Source organism: Humulus lupulus, chromosome 8 (genome assembly GCF_963169125.1).
Source record: "Humulus lupulus chromosome 8, drHumLupu1.1, whole genome shotgun sequence".
Classification (NCBI taxonomy): Eukaryota; Viridiplantae; Streptophyta; class Magnoliopsida; order Rosales; family Cannabaceae; genus Humulus; species Humulus lupulus.
The window spans coordinates 28,345,480-28,362,334 of record NC_084800.1 but is presented as its reverse complement, the minus strand read 5'-3'; the positions used below and the strand labels follow the sequence as shown (position 1 = coordinate 28,362,334).

General features: G+C 34.2%; 2 protein-coding genes and 2 long non-coding RNA genes across 6 annotated transcripts; 3 read left to right on the top strand and 1 right to left on the bottom strand.

The window, feature by feature from the left end:
• The first annotated feature begins 2,715 nt into the window (after positions 1 to 2,715).
• On the top strand, positions 2,716 to 5,144 carry LOC133796545 (uncharacterized). Of its 2 annotated transcripts, XR_009875483.1 has the most exons (5): positions 2,716 to 3,317; positions 3,435 to 3,543; positions 4,282 to 4,378; positions 4,510 to 4,591; positions 4,709 to 5,144. It is a non-coding gene; the product is annotated as an uncharacterized LOC133796545 (long non-coding RNA). The 2 variants fall into 2 exon arrangements; XR_009875482.1 differs by having other exon boundaries at positions 2,720 to 3,543.
• A 1,363-nt stretch (positions 5,145 to 6,507) lies between these two features.
• LOC133793625 (uncharacterized) lies at positions 6,508 to 8,077 on the bottom strand. Its single transcript, XR_009874901.1, has 3 exons — positions 7,945 to 8,077; positions 7,264 to 7,333; positions 6,508 to 6,754 (listed from the first exon to the last, which is right to left on the bottom strand). It is a non-coding gene; the product is annotated as an uncharacterized LOC133793625 (long non-coding RNA).
• A 1,550-nt stretch (positions 8,078 to 9,627) lies between these two features.
• On the top strand, positions 9,628 to 15,772 carry LOC133796543 (BAG-associated GRAM protein 1). 2 transcript variants are annotated; one of them, XM_062234101.1, is made up of 18 exons: positions 9,695 to 10,091; positions 10,374 to 10,424; positions 10,632 to 10,729; positions 10,913 to 10,988; positions 11,793 to 11,918; positions 12,051 to 12,097; positions 12,319 to 12,421; positions 12,575 to 12,691; positions 13,028 to 13,057; positions 13,177 to 13,276; positions 13,391 to 13,497; positions 13,585 to 13,728; positions 13,814 to 13,918; positions 14,384 to 14,530; positions 14,635 to 14,688; positions 14,947 to 15,010; positions 15,252 to 15,313; positions 15,424 to 15,772. In XM_062234101.1, the coding sequence occupies exons 1-18, from the start codon at positions 9,897 to 9,899 to the stop codon at positions 15,547 to 15,549; spliced, it is 1,752 nt and encodes a 583-aa protein (XP_062090085.1). In that variant the 5' UTR covers positions 9,695 to 9,896; the 3' UTR covers positions 15,550 to 15,772. The 2 variants fall into 2 exon arrangements, with proteins under 2 accessions (XP_062090086.1, XP_062090085.1); XM_062234102.1 differs by lacking the exon at positions 13,814 to 13,918 and having other exon boundaries at positions 9,628 to 10,091.
• A 198-nt stretch (positions 15,773 to 15,970) lies between these two features.
• LOC133796544 (uncharacterized) lies at positions 15,971 to 16,855 on the top strand. The gene is made up of 2 exons (XM_062234103.1): positions 15,971 to 16,395; positions 16,597 to 16,855. The coding sequence occupies exons 1-2, from the start codon at positions 16,107 to 16,109 to the stop codon at positions 16,665 to 16,667; spliced, it is 360 nt and encodes a 119-aa protein (XP_062090087.1). The 5' UTR covers positions 15,971 to 16,106; the 3' UTR covers positions 16,668 to 16,855.

Here is a 16,855-nt window from a genome sequence, read left to right as displayed (position 1 = left end):
TGGCCAAACGGCCACCTTGCCGTCACTGCTGACCGCCACGCGCCGCCCTAGGAGATGCGCCACCCCCCGAAACCTCTAACCCTCGGAGCTCAGCCCTTCATGCACCGCCTAAGACCCTCAAAGTGGTCGTCGAAGTTGATGCGATTTTGGGTTTTCCTCCAACAAACTGACCACTTTCTGGCCACCTCGAGCCACCACAAGATGAACCACCACCACCACCATATTCCTTGCATCTTGGGCTTTAAATCCCACTAAAAAATTAGACGCAATGGCCACCGTGGAGTGGTGGTGCTGCCACTTACTCCGGCCATTCTTTTAGGACTCACATTGCGAGTCCTAAAAAACCCTAGTTTTTAAGGCTCTCAAATAGAGGACTCGCACCCCACGAGTCCTAAAAAACCTTTTTTGTAGTAATCATGTGCTCTCATGATATACATTCGTTTTTGGATTGGACTTCGCTTGTTGCCACGAAACACAACAACATATAGCACCTGCAACACAGAGTACCCATGAGCTAACGCCCAGTAAGAAGAGCTGTGTAAGACACAACCCTCCAACCCAAACTAAAACAACATACAACAAATATATTATATTCATAGCAATACTAATCATACTCAATCTATCCATAAAACAAGATGTAACTACAACATAACATATTCACAATCCAATAAAAATCATATCAAGAATGTAACTAGAATAACATATCATACCATACCGGAATCACTCCAGCTGTAGACCAATACTATTATGATCAAGTGTGCAACTGAGCACTAAAACGTAAGAATGCATTTTAACATATCATAAGCATGCAATTTACCATACCATAAGCATGTCACGTAAAACATACAACATACACATACATATCACGAATACACATAACTTAAAACATAATCATACTTACGACATATAAATGAAACTATTCTTAAGTACGTCGAGCGTACACTCTGCGTGCAGGTGTCCACTCTTTTTACCTCAGGTCCAAGCAACAACAATAATTCCATTCCCTTCAAGTTCCCTTACCGAGACCTAGTCACAACATAGAATTCCAAAATCTTAATTTTCATATCAAATCAAAACTCTAATATAAATGCACTCATGCCCCTCTTAATGTTGATTCATACTCAAAATGTCTCACAAAAGTCCCAAACCCATTATACATAGAACCCCTAATCGAAGACATAAAAATCAAAACCCAAAACAAAAGGCTAACCAAACTTCCCTTTTTGGGTGAGTAGCGCAGTCGCGCTAGGCCTGGGCACGGTCGCGCTCACAGAAAGTTTCAGCTTTCTGGACTAGCAGCATGGTCACGCTCGATGTTTTTCCAGAAATCGCAGCCTCTGATTTCAACCTTATTTTTCTCCCAAACTCGAACTTGAACAACATCTAACCCAGATTTCAAGTACAATATCTCTAGAATTACAAAACCAACATTCTCAGACATGTTTAATCAATAAATCTTCATCAACTCATGCATAAATTCAAAATAATAACCTAACTTTTACCTTCAACTTCTAAACAACCTATACCCAAAACCATAGTCCTAACATGCTTCTACCATCAAATTTCAATCAGAACCTTACAAAACAATACTAATAATTATATGTTATTTTAAGATCAATTTCCCAAAACAATAGATAAATCAAACTAATTCCATAAAGTAATCAAGTCTTATCTTCCAATGAATTCCTAGATCTCCAATATTCCTAAGCTTCCACTTCAGAGCCCCTCTGCTTAAATCGATAGAACGACTGATAACTGAACAATATGATTAACCTAATATTATTTTAATTGGCCAATTTTCACCATAAAATCAAAAGACTAGTTTGCCCCTAATTCTAACCCCCTTAGTATTAGGATCATGTCCTTTTATTTTTGTAATTTCATATAAAGCTAATAGTTTTCAATTTTCTTAATTAACTTACGACTCAAAAGTCTTCTATATTATATCAAGGCCCTTAATTACATAGTTTGTGACTTAAGAATGAATTATTGGTGTTACTCGTAAACTTACATACTTTCAGCAATCGTTCACATAACATATTCAAATCATAGACGTAGTAAAACAGACACATAAACATGTATTCACATAAAATTATAAAAATAACCTTTCTAAGGGGAAAATGACTGAATTGCTCTCTATGCCAAATTACCAAATACCATGTCATGCTTAGATGGATTTTACAATTTCATTCTTTTAAAAGTTTGAGTTGTGTTTACAATCAATTTTATAAATAAAAGGGAATTTACTTATTTGGTACTCTATATTTTTGCAAAGTATCATTTTAGTACCCTCTATTTTCAATAATACCCATATGATACCCTGTATTTTAAAAGTATACATATTTATACCATAGACTCAGATTTGATAGATAAATTTTTGTCAATATTATCATACTGTCATTAGTTATATGTAATTAAGTAATTAAATTTAAATTTGGACCTTATATAATTGATTAAATTGATAAAATTTTATTAATTAAATTTGAATTTTTAATATCAAATATGTATAATTTTAAAATACAGGTACCAAATATGTACGATTTTAAAATACTTGGTACCAAATGAATATTATTATAAACACAAGTTATTAAAATGATACTTTGCAAAAAAAACATAGTAACAAAGGGTACCTAAAATAGTACTTTTATTTTAAAATGGTAATTTTCAAATTAAAGCATGAACCAATTGGGCGTTACATTCTGTGATCATTATTTGCCAAATAAACCACCTGCAGAAAAACAGCAAAACAAGGTTCTTACACGAGAAGGGGTTTCAAGAACTCATATCCTTGAAAGAACTATACATCTATGGGTGCCCCAAGTTGCAGTCACTTCCAGTAAAAGGGCTGCCACCTTCTTTTGAAACTTTCTCTATGAGATTGCCTTTTGCTGGAAGCAAAGTATGGTACGACCAAGATTTGTCGCATCCCTAAGCCTCAAGTGTCCATTAGTCGACAACTCAAAATTAAGCTATCCTTCAGCTGGTTTGGGCCCAAAGTCATAGTGTTTCACATCGTCCTCATTCTCTTATGTGTATATTTACTTATGTATTTCAATTTCTATGAGAGACGATTTCTGAGACCGAAGAGGATTGCCCAGATTTCAACTTGAAAACCATAATTTCTCAAGGCAAACAAACTTCACCATATCTGAACCACAATACAAAATCTTCATCTCTTTTTTTCTTTTCCTTTTGTGAACCAAACCATGTGATCCACTCCATAGGACCATAGCAGCTGCTGCCGAAGAAGCTCCCTAGACCAACTCACACCACTCATTGCCAACACCATTCTTCCTCTTCTCTCTCCGTCGCGCACTGTGAGTTTCTCTTTTACCTTTTTTTCTTCATCAAAAAGGACCATTTTATCTTAAAAATTGTAGTTTTAACTAATATATTTTCACACTTCTGTATTTTTGTGGATGGCGGAGGAAAAGTTGGAGTTGGACCCAAATGTCCCATCTGAACAAAATGGGACTTTAGAGGCTGCAAATACCAGTGATGAGCGTGTTGATCAGGCTCCAACACTCCAAAACGATGACAAAGGTTAGCTATCTTTCATTATATAGCATAAGTTAGAGTATTGTTTCACCTGATACTTATTTCTGTTGTTGTTGTTGTTGCACATTATGGTCTAATCGTTGCCATGGTGTTAAATGATTTTATGATTGTGATTTTTAAGTTTGCATTGAGTAGTATTGTTTTTCAACTTCTTTTTTTGTAGAAGCTACAATGAAGAAAACAAGTGTTGAATCTTTTGTTAATTAGAGAAGGTTTAATGATTATATTTGATCTAAAGTTTTCATTTTGAAACTTCAATTTTCTTCCCATATAAACAGGAAAAAGAAAGCTCCATCAGAGCAGAGTAATGCACCATCTGTGCTTGGAAAAACTGATCCACTATTTCTATACTATGGCAGTTTTACAAAACATATTATATTTAGTGTAGAAGTTTTACAAAACATATTATGTATATACTGGAAAACCTTAGTCTTTTTCATGGTTGATGACGTATTTTTTTTTAAACTTTTATTCAGGATGATTTATTGAGAATGTTTTTCCTTTAAAGACCTATGTGCATCATTGCATCCCTCTCTCACCTGTTTTACTTTTTCTATTCCTTATTAAAGTGTTGGTATTGTTTCAGTAACTTAAGGAGGTCTGTCTTTGTTTTTTACCTTTTGTTTATTTCTCTTGAGTTGTTATTCATAACGCGTTGTAGTGTATTTTCTAATTGAACTAGCTTAAAATGCAGCATATTTTTTGTTTTCTATGATTATGTAGGTGGCTGGAATCGACGTTCGTCTTTGTGATATTGTTGCTGCAATTCAAGAGGTCATGGAGTCTTATGAGTTTGAAATTATTGAAAAGGTGCCTCAAGGTGTGAAATCTAATTATTTTGCAAATAATGTAGATATTATATAGTCCCTAAGCATGAGTGTAACCTATTTTCTTCTTCTACCACAAGAGACCAAAGTGAAATGTATCCTAATATTTGCCAACATAATCTAGTAAAACAGGCAATTCAGGGACTTGATGAAGGGTGCTGAGCATGAAAGCAAGAGAGAAGTGCCCACTCTACATTCCTGGATCAGTAAGAACTTTTGTTTTCATCTTTGGCTTAATCACTACTAAATATTGTTTTACTCCTGTGAAAATAATATGTACATGTTTGATTGGATGTTTGAACTTTTGTGTGTTTTTGGATCAGTTGGCATTCCCCAAATGTCTTACCTCAGCTCCAGGAAGAAGAATGGTGGCTCCAGATAGTCCGGTTGTCTTCGACATGAGCTTGGAATACATACCAGGCTTGGAATTTGAGGAAGAAGAAGAATAATGACACAATTTTTGGTTGAGCTGTATAACCTTTGACCATGAAATAAGGGGTCTTGGTATATATGCAGCTGCAGCACAGCAACAACTTATTATGTCCCAACTTTTACTTTTGGTTGAGCTGTTAACCGCATTATTCGAAAGGCTAATAATGCTAAAGTTATTTGGACTGAGTTTTGTTTGCTTTATTGCTCTTTCTTTCTTTGTAATTAAAAATGATACAAACGTAAATTATGATCTTACATTTTCCTCCTCCCCTGTTTTCATGACAACCAAAAACTAATCATTAATCACTAATCACTAATCATTAGTCATGTGCATTTCTATTAAACTTTGTACTGAAAGATTACTGCAAATTTTCAATTTGTTTATTTACTCCTTGCCTCAAAAGTATAGATTATATTAAGGCGGATTATTTGGCTTTGCATGTTTTCCTTAGTAAAAATTGCATTATTATATTCTCGAAAGGTATTACATGACTATGAATATTTCAGTTCATAACCCTCTATTTTCAATTTCACATTTCTTCAAGTTTCTAATTCATTTGAGAAAAGTTGAAGGAATCGTATATGGGATGCATTAATGAGAATAATCACACGTTTTTCCCTTTTTTATGTTTTTCTTTTAATTATTAGTTTGTTGCAATTCTGATAGTTATTTTTCTCTTGTGATATTTCAAGTGAGAAATGTTTACACGCATTTTGATACCCTTTTTTCTGAAAAAGCATCCCAATCTGGAAATTACTCTCATGAAAGCTATCTAGTTTTGGCAATATTACCAGTGCTTGGATCCTTGCTGAGAAGAAACTTGACCACTTCCAACTAGTGTGTTTTACTCTTATTTTGGTAAACTCTTCAGTTCAGCTCAGACCAGCCAAGGCATGAAGACTTTGATCGTGTGTGAATGCTGATATGAATGGCCTGGTCAACTGCTCCCTCCATTCTTGGTGGAAGATGTGAAAAAAGCTTTATAATAATTTTTTAGCACAAGTTTATATCTATGGTTGGGTTGGGTTGGGTGTACTCTTTCCTATCATATAAAAAATGTTATAAAAAGACAATTTTAAAGCAACGTCAAAAAGTATAGAATAAACGATATAGTAAGTCTTTTTTTTTTTTTTTCTTTCTTTGGTTTGATATCTCACTAAAACATCATAAGGCAGGAAAAAAGAACAATAATTGTGAAATGGGAAACCACAATTAAGGCAGGAAAAAAAATGAAACGACATCAGTATAGGTGTAGAAACACAACTACACTAAGTACTATTAACAATTTTTTAAATGAATTCCCTTTAAAAAAAAATACTATTAACTATTAGACCATATCAAAAATTTGGGATGATGTTTTTTAACGTGTTGAAAACTTCTTAGTATCATTTTTATTGTTTAGTGTGTTAATCTACCTTTTATTATTTATTTTGTGATTGCTTCTTTTTTTCTTTGGATCAAGGAGTGTGATTTTGCCCAACTCAATTGTGTTGTCTCAAGTTGGTTTGTCACTTAGACTTTGTACATCCTTTAAATAGACAATTAGCTTATTGGCCAGAACTAATCACTTGTAACGCTCTGGTTAACCAAAATTGTTATACTATATGTTTAAAATAATGCTTAACTCGCTAAACGAGTCATTTGGACTTAAATGTGTAATTAAATACTAAGTCAATGTTAGGTATTAAGAAGTTTGGTCAACAAAGTGATTGTTTTTCATTAAAGATATTAAGTTTATACACGGGATCCCAAAAATTGGTTACAGATTGATAAAAGACAAATGAAATACAAATTAGCCGTCATAAGCAGCAAAATAGGGTTTAACCCTAGTTCCTCCCAAGCTATCCCGGCTGTGGCGGTCGAGTAGATTGCATATGTACACCCCGCCCCTGAAGCTCTCCAACTCACGGCTGGTCTAGCTTTCCCTTTCCCTTACCTGCACCACATAACACATGTGAGTCAAGGCTGAGCAAGAAAACCTAATTCAACAAACACAAATAAGCAACAATATATGCACAGTAAAACTTAGACCACTAAGCTCAATCAACAACATGATGTAAGCAATAAGCTTAACAATAATATTCAGCTTAACAAACACATAAACCAATCACATCAATCAATACAATTAGTTAACTGCAAACAATACTTTTGTTTATTGTATAATGTTCAGGCTGACGCCCTTAGGGCGAGTCCTCTAGTCTTATAGTCGACCTCGGCACCCTTAGGCCGGGCTGCATTCCGCACGCTTGCTATCGGCCCCCGACACCATTAGGCCGACCTTTAAACATATATAATCACAAATACACATTGCACAACTAGCAATCGAAGGCAGCATATATAAGCATGCATATCCAGATATTCTCAGATACAGATATATTCACAATCATAATATATTTGTTAACAGGGGTCTAAGCCCCATCCATAACCTAGGTGCAATTTTCATACCTCGAGTCCCGAGCTGCAAGTGTAGAGTGGTCTCGAGCACGATTCTCAACCCCGAGCATTATCGGTAACCCTAGTGACAAAGCGACAACGGATAACCATAAAAATCTAAATCAGTTAAAAAGCTTCGGAATAATGTGCTAGCCTCCGGGACCTCAAATTCTACTAAACCAGCTAGTAGAATTCGTCCTGAGCGCTTAGGTTTAAGTTCCTGAGCTAAAAAACTATTTTGGCTAAGTCTGCCTATGTAGGTTGCAATCTGGCCCTGAGGGTCGCGGCGCCCCCCCTAGTCAGAGGCTCCCAACCCTAAATCTCCAGCGACACACTCCGTGACTTGGCCCTTAGGGTTGCGGCGCGCCTACGAAACAGAGAGCTCCCTAGGGCTTATGGGTTCACACGGGCCGCGACACCCAAGAATAGGGTTGCGACGTGACCCCGCGAACCTAGAATTCCCAGCTCCTTCCTGCGTTTTCCTCTAAACCAAAGTCACCATAATTCAACTTAAACATGTACCAAAGTCAGAGTTGAGTCTAGAACTCTCAATAACACAACCTAGGCATTATAATTACCCAAAACCAACCACAAATCTAACTCCAATTTAGCAACTAAAGCTAACATTAAAACCCAGCCAAGAATCCAAACTAATCAAAGAATTTACAGTAAAAATTAGGTTGTAGAATTTACCTCATAAGTGATTTTGATCCCTGAGCTATTCCCTAACCAACTTCAGCCTCAAATCTTCAACTTCTGCACCAATTCTCCAAGAGTTCCACTAGCTTCTATGCACACCAAGGGAGAGGGAGAAAACCGACTAGGGAGAGAGAGTTTGGTGTTTTTTGGTGGATTCATGAGGTTTCCCTAAGCTTATTCCTCACACAAAGACCAAAATATCCTTTAACTTATCATTGGCCTCCTATTGCCCTTAAGGGCAAACTTGTCATTTTACCGCATTTCTAGCTAATCCTCAAGTGGTCCTATAAGTTTCCAATTAATCCTGACGTGCCCAACTAATCACCAAATAATTGTCTGTTAACCAGTAAATCCCAAATACGCACCAAGTCCCCGAAATACTCCTAAGCTCACCCCAAGCCAGGTATTAGACATCATTGTGACTATTCCGCTAATTCGCTCACTATGATCGCCTCGAGCCAAATACTACAAATATATCCACATAATAATGTGGTCTCAATCATTTAACACATATAATCACATTTATGCCCTTAATGAGCCAAAATTACAAATATGCATTTATTAACAAGAATGGGCGCACATGCATATTTAATACACATAAATATGCATTTATATTCATATTATCATATAAATCATGTATGTCACGTAGTCACACATTTATTTGATTAATTCCACATATATAAATTCACTTATGCCCTCCCGGTATACCAATCGAGGCACTCATTCTTAATAGCAAATTCAGGACATTACATCACTGGTCTTGAGTTTCATTTCTTTCCTTTGTTAGACAATTAGCTTGTTAGCTAAAACTAATCATTCGACTTCAATTTTATTTCTTTGTGATTCATTTCACTATGTCAAAAAAAATGTTATTAGATCATCTCTAATGTAAAATGCAAAAATAATAAACAAAAAATCCACATTTAATACCATTAATAAATAAATATAAAAAGTAATAAATAATGACAAATATAATGTAAATAAAAAAGTGAATATTTGATACAAATAATAAATAAGATATTAAAATAATAATAAAACATAAATAATGACAAAAAAATAAATAAAAAAGTAAAGATTTATTTATTTTCTTATTTTGGATATCTTTTCAACTGTGTCAAATTTAGTAAAACTTTTCATGTGCTATATATTTTAGTAATGGATCATAAATTTTCTTGTAATTCATTTTGTAATAAAGTAAATACATACATTATATGCTCTTATTCATATGAACGGTAACACTTCTAGAAGGATCAAATAAATAAAATTAATGTTAGAAGTCTAAAAGGCCTAACTCCTTTTTCCATTTTTATTTATTTAATTATTACAAGCGAATATTACCCAAATCAAACTAACCGATTATTATCTGACAAAAAATGAAGAGGAAAGGAAACCTTAGGACTTTTTACAAAAATAACAAATCTATATATATTTATGGAATCACTTACCATAACATTTTATTACCCAAAACAACTTTTTTATAAAAAAGAGTAGAGTGTAGGTTTGTTAAATAATAAAGATTTTAATTACACCATCATTATCTAATATTACTATTTTAATTTTCTTAATTTTCTGCGGAGATTGTAAAGGCGTTATTACACAAAAGTAAGTTTCCCAAAACACACTTCCGATTTTCCCAATATCAAACCCCTCGGTATTACCGATATTTACCTAAAATTTGGAGGGTAAAATAGGAAAAAAACAACGCATATCCAATGATTCATTGTCGCTTTTAAGCACAACCAGTTTTTCTCTCTCTATACCAACGGTCCACCCTTTGACTCAGTCTCTTTCTCTCTCTACGCCGGCGGAATGGTCTTCCTCTTCATCTTCTTCTTCTTCAAACTCAGCGTTCGCATGGCTTTACCAAACACCCAAAACCCTACTCCTCGTTTTTCTTTAACTCCGCGATTTTCCTTCTTCTAATCCAATTTTTAAGTACCAGGAATATGACGACGACGACGATGGTGATGGTCGAGAAGGTGTTGTTGGATTTCTTTGTTCCGTCGTGGTGGGAGACCAAGGTCACAGTCGCCGCTTCCCTCTTTGTTATTTTGGCGTACTGGTTTTTCTCTCGTAGACCCGGTGCCAATGGGGACGCCGACTCCACTTCTTCTGCCCTTGCCGGCGATCTTAAAAACAATGTCAATTCAACTCTCTTTCTCTATTCTCGTTCCTTCAATTTCGAATTTTGAATCTTTTTTAATATCTTTGAATTCAAGGTCAATGCAAGAGTATATGTGTGCAATTTTATCTGATCATTCAAATTTACCTTTTCTGTTTTTCTTTCTTGAAATTTCATTCGTGTTTACTTTATTGTTTTTAAAGGGGGCTTTCTTTAAATGGTTTTCTGATTGAAAAGTTCAGAAATTTTAGCTTTTTCATACTAATTTTTCCCCCACCTTTTATTTGTTTATTTTTGACAGGCATTTGAATTAAAGGGAGATCTTCAGACAAATTCTCCGTATTTAATCAAGGTGTGACCTTTGTTTCTTATAGGTTAAGTCTCGAAAATGAATTGTTTGTCTTCTACCTGAAGTTTTTTCTTTCCCGCTTCCCCTCCACAAAAAAAGAAAAAAACAAGAAAAGTAAAGAAAAAAAAACCATGTTTTGGACCCACTTAAGGTTTTCTTTATTTAATTCAAAAAAGAACTGACAATGAAATCGTGCGTGGTTAATTTCAGTTGGAATTGTTGGCTGCTAAGAATTTAATTGCTGCAAACATAAATGGCACTTCGGATCCTTATGCTATCATTACTTGTGGTACAGAAATGCGATTCAGGTTACTTTTCGGGCACTTTTCACTTTTTCTAGTGTGTTTCAGAACCAATACCGTAGAGGCTTAGATTTCACGAGAAGCTATATGGAATCTTCTATTACTAGAAATGTACATGTGTGAAAAAATAAGAATTCTTTTAACCTGCTATCTTGCGTATAGTAAATTTTCTATTTGTTGCTGATGCAGTTCAATGGTTCCTGGTTCAAGAAATCCTATGTGGGGAGAGGAGTTTAATTTTTCAGTAGACGAACTTCCTGTCCAGGTATTACAGCCAAAAACTTCAGTGTACTCTGTTTTTTTATTGGATTACAATATGCTCATTTACTTAAAACCAAATGTAGAACAAAATAAGTTCTTGATTCTATAGATCAAGTCTCCTATGTGGTTTTATTTTCATTGTAGCTTGTAATTGGAAAGATAAAAGATAGTCTTTTCTAAGACTTCAGCTGACATTTTGTGGTGAGCATGTATTGCAAGAATTAATTGTATTTATTTGTGATGGTGCTATTAGTTGGAAATTTTTTTGTTAGCATCAAAAAGTTCTAAATAACTTTTTTTTCTTCCTATAATTCTTTTAAGGTATAGCTGAATAATATCTGGAAGATGCATGAAAGGTTTCGAGTTTCTGTTTTTCTATTTGTAATTTTCATTTGCGAAAGCTTTTCTTGTTGCTTTGATATCTTCATCTTGGTTTTGGAGTTACTTCTTAATCCTCAAACTTGTTATGTTTTCTGCTTTCCTGCAAGTTTCAAGTAGTATTTGTGTCATTTTGGTTGTTTTGTTTACTTATATGCACATTTGTCTTAATGCTAATTGAGGGTAGCTCAAGTGTTTTGGTGGGTTAGTGTGTGTAGATGGAGAATCAAATCCACATACATGTATCTTATCTTTTTATATATGTGCACGTGTATATATATATATATTTATTTATCTGCATTTGTCGTCACCTTGTGCATGTCTCCTATATATTAAGATTGTCCTTGTTTAGTTCTTGAATGTCTCTTACCAATTAATGGATTCTCTTCTCCTTTACTGTTGAACTCATCTTTACCAATTGGCATTGCAGATTAATGTGACAATATATGATTGGGATATAATTTGGAAAAGCACTGTGCTTGGTTCCGTGACTGTTCCAGTTGATAATGAGGGTCAAACAGGAGCAATGTGGTATACATTGGATCCATCAGGGCAGGTAGTTGTCCTTTGCACACAATTCTTTCCCTATTGGAGTTAACTAGTGGGCTCTTATGACCTTGGTTTATGTTTTTATTCTTACAGAAATTTAGAATGTCTGTATTACACACAAATCATTTTTTCTTTTCAGGTTTGTCTTCACATCAAAACGATTAAACATCCCGTAAATGCTTCCAGGTAGTCTTCTTTTACAACCTTTTGAGCCTTCACTAGGCATATGTGTATATAGTTTTATGTGTTCTTTTATAAATAAAAATTAACTTTAAGAGCTTCATTTTATGGATACTCACATATTTTACTTCTGTTTATTTTAACTATGAAATATTATTGGTTGTTTGGTATTGTTTTTGTTATTTTGTATTAATGTTTAAAGTTAAATTATGATGAAATCTGTTTAGGGTTAAGAATGGAGCTAAGCCCAGGGTTCCTTTACCAGGGCCCACAGTGGTTCATCAAAAGCCAGGGCCCCTTCAAACAATATTTGACCTGCCTCCATACGAAGTGAGTTGAATGAAACTTTTCTTGTCTATTTATCTATGGAAATTGGAGTCAAGAAATACTTTTCTTTATTTGGCTGCCTAGATAATAATAGCTAATTACAACATTTTCCAGTAATATAATGTATATGTGTATCTCATATGGTATTCTTTTCAGATTGTTGATCACAGTTATTCATGTGCACTTGAGAGATCGTTCTTGTATCATGGCCGTATGTATGTCTCTGCATGGCACATTTGTTTTCATTCAAATGTGTTTTCTAAGCAAATGAAGGTTAGTCTTGTAATTTTTTTACAATTATGAATATGGTCCATTACCAGATATGCCTTTCCTTTTTATAACAGAACACGGCAAAACTTTTTTGAAAAGTCTAATGGTCTAATGTGAAATGTGTTTTTGTTATAAATTTTATTTACTTTTATAGGAGCACATATAGTGAATGTAGGTTTTTAATTGGAAGCAGCATACATTGATTTGTAGATGCACGGATTGAATAGTTCTCGTTACATGATTTATGTCCATCATCTTTATTATTATTCTTTTTTCAATAAATAATTTTAGAAAACGTTTTGTGTTCTTTGTTAACATTTTTTTCCTAACATATTTCAGGTGGTTATACCATTGGAAGATATTGATGAGGTACACACTCTCCCATCTAATCTCTCTCTCTCTCTCTCTCTCTCTCTCTCTCCTGGTATATTTGGTCAAAAGATTTAGTTCAGTTTAGCACTTACAGATTTTCATTGGGGTTTATGAAGATTCGTAGGAGTCAGCATGCATTCATTAATCCTGCTGTAACAATTATTCTACGGATGGGAGCTGGTGGGCATGGTGTACCTCCTCTAGGAAGCCCTGATGGTTAGTGACGACTAACGAGTTCTAATAATCCAAGTAGTATCTTTCTGTCTTTTAGTTTAAATAAACAAACAAGTAACCTGTTAATCTGTTATCATTTTGTTTTGGCATTTTCAGGTAGAGTAAGATACAAATTTGCTTCATTTTGGAACAGGAATCACGCTTTAAGAGCTTTACTGCGTGCAGCAAAGAATTTCCATGCAATGCTAGAAGCAGAGAAGAAGGTTTACTTGCATTTGTTTCATTTTTCCTGCATTTTTTAGGATGGAAAAAAAATAAAATTGTAATGTGTTGTTTCTGCTGGTATATAGGAGAATGTAGAATCAGCACTGCGTGCACATAGCAGTTCTATTAAAGGGGATAAAAGTCAGACTACTATTCCTGAAGATATTGTTCCAGAGACTGGGAAGCTTCAAGCCTTCATTAAAGATGAATGTCTTACTGGTATATACAATGTATGTATCAACCCGTTTGTAAATATTCTGTGCCTCCTAGTTTCCTTATCTTATTATTAAACACTAATAAGAAGCACTTTTTTAGGATGTTTTCCCTTGCACAGCAGAGAAGTTCTTTAATTTATTATTGAATGATGATTCAAATTTTACAAATGAATATCGCTCAGCTCGAAAGGATACTAATCTCACTGTAAGTACTAAGACGGCCTACAGTGTACGTTTATGTTTGTTAACACATATTTCTACACAATAGCTAAGGAAACAGTTTGATAACCATGACCAATGTTAGTTTCATTTAAGACTGAAATGTTTTCTGTATTTTAACTCATGGAAGCGGTATATGAAGTAAAATTTAGTTTGCAAGGAGATATCAGGTAATTGTTGAGTTGATATTCAATGAAAGAAAAAAGTTATTGGACTGCTGCTCAGGGAATTCCTTAATTTTGTATTTATGTGGATTCCATAACCTGTAAGAGCTTATGCGTAGAATTTCTCAGAGCACATTTGTTTTCAATAAATTTCTTGTTGTGAATGGTTAACAAAAGTCATGTTTGATGGGTTCTTAGTTATTTTGCATTGTAAATGAGACTCTTCATTAGTTCAATGATGCTTCTATTGGGGTGAAACAGTGCTCTAACTGGGATATTGTTCTCAGATGGGACAGTGGCATTCTGCAGATGAATACGATGGTCAAGTTAGAGAAATAAAATTCAGATCCCTCTGTACAAGTCCAATGTGCCCTCCAGATACAGCCATGACAGAGTATCAGCATTCTGTTTTATCATCTGACAAGAAAAAGCTGGTAATTAGATCATTATAATGTTATTATACATTGCACGGTTCTAGTTCTGGATTATTTTCGTTTGTCTCTCCATATTCTAATTGAAAAAAAATCTCTGGTTTTAGGTGTTTGAAACTGTGCAACAGGCACATGATGTTCCATTTGGGTCTTGTTTTGAGGTATGCAATATTTTTTTACATTTTTTTCCTGTTAGGAGTATATGTCTGAGAAACTGCCTGACTTTTCATTTGCTCTGTTGAGATAGAGGGAGATCTTCTGTCAAATTATGTGCCAATTAGTGCTTAAATGTCATATCATTTTGTCATTTCTGATAAAGAAAATATTTATTTATTCCGTTGCAGTTATTTTACTTTTCTACTGCTTCCTGATTTAGTCTTTAAGGCTATTATCTCATAATTTTGAGTTGTGCCCTGTAGATCCATTGTAGGTGGTGTGTGGAGACTAATGCTGAGAATTCGTGTACAATAGATATAAAAGTGGGTAAGTCTTTAGTTTTCTCGCATGTTCATCTTTGTGGTAAAACTTTCAACGTTTCTAATAATATATTTGTGTCTAAACATGTAAATCCCATGTGGTTCATTCATTCATCCTCTATTGCTTGCCATATCCTCTTGAAGTAGCTTCAGTACTTGGCAAATAACACAGAGCTATCAAAATTAGCTGTCATATTGAAACAATTTGATTATGTTGGTTACAATCTGCTCTATTAACTTTTTTTCAGGGGCACATTTTAAGAAATGGTGTGTGATGCAATCCAAAATAAGGGCAGGTGCCATTAACGAGGTAAGTTCAACCCTGATCAACTTAAGTGTTTTTCTTGCTTTGAGCTCCCTGTGAAAGTTGAAATTGAAAATGATGAAAACAAAAAATTGTGTTTTCATTGCTGTATTTAGTACAAGAAAGAGGTGGAGCTGATGCTGAATATGGCCCGTTCACACATTGAATCAAATTCTGGTGGTGAGACTCAGAATAACAATAACTCTTCTTTGTCTTCCCCTGTAACTCAAGATTCTATCTAGTCTGTGGCCTAAATTTATTGAATATAGATTGATTCAATGTTATATCATTATAGAGAAATTTTGTGTTTATAGTAATTAAATGTACATTGAGGCAAGATGGTTAATTCGATTAATTGTAATTTCGCCCTGTCTCTCTTTAGGAGGAGTAGTGGTGTTTTATTTTTATTTTATTTGTAACTATAACTTCAATATTCAAGTTCTTGTGTGTATATGTTAGAGCACTCATCTAAGTTTTGAAGGGTGACTGAAATAAAATAAAGGTAAATGAAATTAAGTGAGAAAGGGTGAGGACAATGGATGACTATATAAATCTATATTTGAATGATGTGAAAAAAAAAATATATTCTTTTGTGCTCATATCTTATGAACAACAAATATTGGACACTTTTTTAGTTGGTGTGATGAAGGATTTTGAAAAACTCGTATCGAAACCCCACATAGGATTACAATGGTAGTTTAGTTTAGTCCAAAAGAATGACAGCAGCAGGTCTGTTTTGTGAGTTCTGACATGCTCTCTTGAGGTCCAAAAGAAGGGAGACAGTATAGAGCAAGTGAAAATGGTGGATTCATGGTATGCTGAAAATCATCTGCAGCGATCAGAGTATGAGGATTACTACAATGATGCAAATCCTATCTATCCTAGTGGCCTTGTTTGTCTGTGCTCTATTGCTGTTATCACTGTAAGCAAACATGCACAACTCCAAGTATATATTCTGCATTTTGAGACTAATGCATGTGATGTGATGAGTTATATGCTTTCAGTTGCTCATAGTTTTGCTCATGCAGAAAGCTTCTGTAATGATAACATGATTGACTGGAATGGTGCAGGAATCATCTCTCTTCAATGTATGTTGAACAATTTTTCTTTTCTTGTTGGAATATTTCTGTTCATAAACACGATTTGATCTTAGATAAAAAAGGTGAGCTATTATATTTATAAAAGTCGATTTGACTTGCCTTTTATATAAGCTTGAGCTTTTAATAATAGATTTGATCAATTTACAAGAACAAACTTCCATTCACGTTTGGTTTTTTTTTATTTCTTAGGTTTATCAAATTATTGCTGGAAATCAGTAGTGCCCTTTGTTGCTTCCATATTATGTATCAGAAATCAATAAGTCGAACTCATGACTAAGCTTTTTCCTACTGAACTTTCTATTTTGTGAAATGTGAACCTTATTTATGTCTTTAGTATGCCAATAATACTTATGTGATGAAAAATTATATGATAATTGAAGTTGGAAAACTTCATGTGTTAGTTCTAACCAAACCAAAAAGCCGATAGGTACCAAAAAGTATTACTTTT